The 4,847-nt window shown below is 39.4% G+C and overlaps 1 protein-coding gene across 1 annotated transcript; it reads right to left on the reverse strand.

Moving 5' to 3' along the window:
- Nucleotides 1-3,740: 3,740 nt before the first annotated feature.
- On the reverse strand, nucleotides 3,741-4,613 carry LOC131597330 (uncharacterized). The gene has a single exon (XM_058870034.1). It carries the CDS (start codon nucleotides 4,611-4,613, stop codon nucleotides 3,741-3,743), a length of 873 nt encoding a protein of 290 aa, XP_058726017.1.
- Nucleotides 4,614-4,847: the final 234 nt, after the last annotated feature.

Genomic DNA, 4,847 nt, shown 5'->3' on the forward strand with positions numbered 1-4,847 from the left:
AAGAGTTGATATAACTGCACCAGCTGCATGAATCCAAGGGCGTCCCAACAAACAAGTATAAGTCGGCTCTATCTCCATTACTTGGAAATTAATACAGAAAGTATGAGGTTCAATGACGACAGGCAAGTCTACCTCTCCAAAAACTGGGCTTTGTGATCCATCAAACGCTTTGACCACTAGATGGCTGGGTCTTACAACGAGACCTTCCATGGCAATCTTCATAAGTGTTAATTTTGGCATCACAGTCAATGAAGAGCCTGTGTCAATTAGAACCCTAGACTGATGAGCTTTTCCATATTGTACAAAGATATGTAAAGCTTTATTCTGTGCCCTTCCTTGTGGTGGTAGTTCATGACCACTGGATCCTAAACATGCCCCAGCAGTAAGGTTAGCTACCATCCCATTGAATTGATTCACAGTGATGTCTTTAATTACATGGGTTGTATTAAGAGTTCTCATCAGGGCGTCTCGATGCTTTTCTGAATTTACGAGTAGTGACATGAGTGATATTTTTTATTGTGTTTGATGTAGCTGATCCACCACCCTATAGTCAATTTTCTTTATCAGGGCCAGAAACTCTTCCTCCTTTTTGCTAATGGAATTTTTATTAGCCGGAGTTGCTTCGTGATCTGGTTCTGTCACAGCCTGGTCCTTGGAATGTGCCAAGTCCTTACTGTTGTCTTGTTGTACCGGTGTCGTTTTGAATATGCGACCACTACATGTCATACCCCCAGGCCCTAAGATATTAGTTACAGAGGGTTTTGAATGGCTACCTTCTCCTTGTTTGTCTGCATAAGCTGTAGAGTTATATTCCCAAGGTACTGCTTTCATCTTATCACTAGGATAAGGGTCTCTGTTTGCATTTGTCTGTGATGTGGGGATAATCACAGATGGATTTTGTCGAGGTATTATCATTGGTTGTTTAGGATAAGGAATAATCAATGGTTTCCTTGTTCCTTGGCTAGGTATCATCAATGGTTCCTTTCTTTCCACCATAGCTATGTATTCTTCCTTAGGATGTTCTCTCAGTTGGATTAACCCTTGATCCATGAGTCTTTGCAAAGTGTCCTTAAAAGCTTCGTTATGTTCCAAGATGAACCCCAACTCAAGTAGATGCCTCTTAAGTGCATCTATGGGGGTCCTTCTTTTCAGGACTAACTCTTGCTCGGTGATAACTTCTATGGCGTTGACTGCCCCATCATGGAGAGGCATAGGATTTGTTTTAACATTTGGTTTATCAAAGGAAATGGCCCATGATTCCAACAAATCTTGTACCTTGTGTCAGAAATCCCAACATTTATCCAGTGTATGTCCTAGAGAATTAGCGTGCTATTCAAATCTTTCGTTAGCATTATACCGGAGTGGGAGTTTCCCGATAGGTGGAGCCAATAGTTTGATCTCTACTAGCGATTCACTTACCAAATACTTTAATATCTCACTCTTAGTTGTGGGAAGAGGATCAAACCTCCTCAGAGGTCCTTGGAATCTACTTTGCTGTTGTGGTATTGTCATAGGTGGCCTAGATTCTTGGTGAATCACTGCATTTGGGAAATTTGGAGTAGGCCTTTTTGAATGATAGGAATTTGACGATGCCCCTTGGATCTTTCTGTTTTTTATACCATTCTGAATTCTCTCCCCTATAACCACCAGATCGGAGAATCCTGAAGATACGCTTCCTACCATCCTTTCGTAGTATGGGCCTTGTAGGGTACCCATAAACATATCCACTAGCTCTCTTTCCAACAGGGGAGGTTGAACCCGTGCAACTACTTCTCGCCATCTCTGTGCATACTCCTTAAATGCTTCGTCATTCTTTTGGGACAAGTTTTATAGTTATAGTCGGTTAGGAGCCATGTCGAGATTATATTTATGTTGTTTCGAGAACGTGTTAGTAAGACCAGTCCAGTTTTTCGGATATGCGCCTTTTCCAATTACATGTACCAATCATCGGATGCCCCACTTAGACTATCCTGAAAGAAATGCACCATTAGTTTCTGATCATGAGCGTAAGCGACCATTTTTCTGACATACATGCGTAGATGATTTCTAGGTCATGTAAGCCCTTTATATTTTTCAAAGTTGGGGACCTTGAATTTGTGTGGTATGGTTAAGTCTGATACCAAACTCATCTCGAGAGTTTCTACATCAAAAGCATCATAACCCTCTACAGCCTTTAATCTATCCTCTAACGTCTTAATTTGGTTGTTATCCTTCGACTCTTCCATGGAATTGTGAGCGAATTGTTTGTGTTGAGGTGCTTGGGCTATATTGTCCGTCTCTTGATACCCATATTGTAGGTCTAGATAGTCATCCTCTTTGGGAGGATTATTAGCAGGAATACACACTGTACGGGATGTCCCTTCCTTTTGTGGAGCATGGATAAATCCTTCTTGAGAGGTATCTCCTTCCTCATAGGATTGAATGACTTTCTTAGAAGAGCGTGCATATGTTCCTGGGTGAGATTATCTATCCTTGGAGGGACCAAAACCTGGAATGTACCCTAGCAGCGGGTTGTCGTCATCTGGGATATCAATTTGGTTATGATTCTCCTTAGTTGGGAATTCCTTGGCTTTCTCTTGCTTTTCCAAGATGTCCTTCATAAAACCCAGCATTTGAGCCATACCCCTTTTGATCTCATCCACACTACCCTTTAGTTGATTCACTTCTTCGCGAAGAGAGGCTTGGTTTTGTTCTAGTTGCTCCATTGCTTTCCTTTGTTGAGATCTTGTTTGGTAAGGCGGTTGGGATGTCAGATTGTCTTTCCCAATGGTATTTCTGGAGATATTTTCATAAAAAGTTTTAATGATATGATTTATGATATGCATGCTATGAATGTATGTGTATGCTAATATCGTATTATGTCTTATCCATATAGAATTTATTTTCAAATATAAAAAATAAAAAGCATTTGGTGAATATCGTAAGAAGAATAAGTTATGTGGAAACAAACACTCTTCATTAATAAGAAATTCAAAATATTCAAAGGGAATTACAAATTAAATTGAAATTACAAATTGAAATCGTTCATACTTGGAAAGAAAAAACTGAAACGGAAATAACAAAATCTGAAAACAAAACTTGAATCGAAACTCAAAATAGTCTAACGATGCTTATGGATGTCTGCCTCAAACTTGTCCACCATAGTCCTACAAAGCTTCAGGAAACTCTCAACAGTTTCAGGAAGAAGGACGGGTGAAGACTCCGCATGCTCCAAACTCTTGGGAATGTCTTGGATCAAGTTGTTGCACAAGAACACCAAATTTTCATAATTTTCTTGACACTTCTGATAATCCTTGAGAAGCTCAGGAACCATACTAACATGCTTACTTGCAGTAGAGATGATTGTGTACTATTTCTTCCAGTGTTCCCTTTTAGCCGATGCATCCTCAAAAAGATTTCTCTGGCGCATGAAAGTTTCCCTAAGGGCGGATAAAGCTTGTAGTGCTCTTTCACATTCAGTGTTACGTTCTAAGAGATGATTGTGTACTATTTCTTCCAGTGTTCCCTTTTAGCCGATGCATCCTCAAAAATATCTCTCTGGCGCATGAAAGTTTCCCTAAGGGCGGATAAAGCTTGTAGTGCTCTTTCACATTCAGTGTTACGTTCTAAGAGTTGCTCTTCAGCGGCTAATATTTTCAAACATTCCTCTTGAGTGTCAAAGGCCACATTTGCTTGCTCTAGCCTTTCATTATGTGAAATTAAGTTAAATTTGGCGCTTAATACACCATCCATTGTGCGCTTTATTTTACCCTCTCCTTTTCACCTTCTTCCTTGGTAACCTGAAGCTCTTGGTTTTTCTCCTTGACGCCAAGACGCAGTTGACTTCTTTCATTAGTTAATTGAAGCATTTTAAGCTCTAAGTCTTCCTTTTCCTTTTGGGAAGCCTCCAGGGCCGCCCTTAGTTCTTCTACCTCTTCCACGGATAAGAGAACTGGATTAGGAATATCAGGCTTATATGCAGGGTCCACAACAAATGGCAATGGATTTTTCTTAACTCTTTCAAGGACCAAACTAGTGTAGGGTTCTTTGGCTATGACATTCTTTGGTCCAAAATTCTTTGTTTGAACAAAACTCCAAGCATGGATTACTTTCTTTAACTCTCTTGGTTCTCCCTTTCCCATATTATGCAGAATTAGTTCCATAATTTGTTCTTCGGAAGGTTTATCATCCATAGAATGACCCAACTGACGCAGCGCTAGTACAGGGTTGTAGTTAATGCAACCCAATGTCCCAATTAAAGGAACATTATGAAAATCCCCACACCTATAAATAATCCTTTCGAAGTTCAACTTTCTTGCATACCCAAAGATAGAATCAACCTTGATTGTCCTTAGTTTTTGTGACCATTCTTGCCTAGTTAGATCCTTGACCAAATAACTTGCCTTATAAAGATGAGATGTTAACCAAGAAAATAATATATGAACACAACAAAATATCATCCCTTTCTTTTTCTCACAACGGGCATGGATAGTATAGTAAATATTAGCCAAAATAGTAGGAGTTGGATCCATCCTAAAAACCTTAACAGATACAAAAACATGAATAGCAGCAGGATCAATATAATCAACATTTTTAGGGAGCAAAATTATCCCAAATATCAAAAGAGCCAGCATATTTCCACAAACTTCTCATTGTTTCTTTTGAGCATAGAACATAACTTGAGCCTATAAGAAGGATCTCTTGATCCCTTGGACATCACCTTCAGCATTATAATTAGATTCCAAATCTGTAACATGTATCCCTAAAGCCTTTGCTAATCCACAACCTTGACTTCCTTCCCAATTCCTGTATAAAATTCCTTTTTGGTTTTTGAAAACCCTAAAATCCTATCCAGTTCCTCCAGAGTG

This window comes from Vicia villosa, linkage group LG4 (assembly GCF_029867415.1).
Source record: "Vicia villosa cultivar HV-30 ecotype Madison, WI linkage group LG4, Vvil1.0, whole genome shotgun sequence".
NCBI classification, from domain to species: domain Eukaryota; kingdom Viridiplantae; phylum Streptophyta; class Magnoliopsida; order Fabales; family Fabaceae; genus Vicia; species Vicia villosa.

Bases quoted from the DNA above. Each gene is read 5' to 3' on its own strand.
- LOC131597330 (XM_058870034.1), bottom strand. From the start codon at position 4,613: ATGCTGGCTCTTTTGATATTTGGGATAATTTTGCTCCCTAAAAATGTT.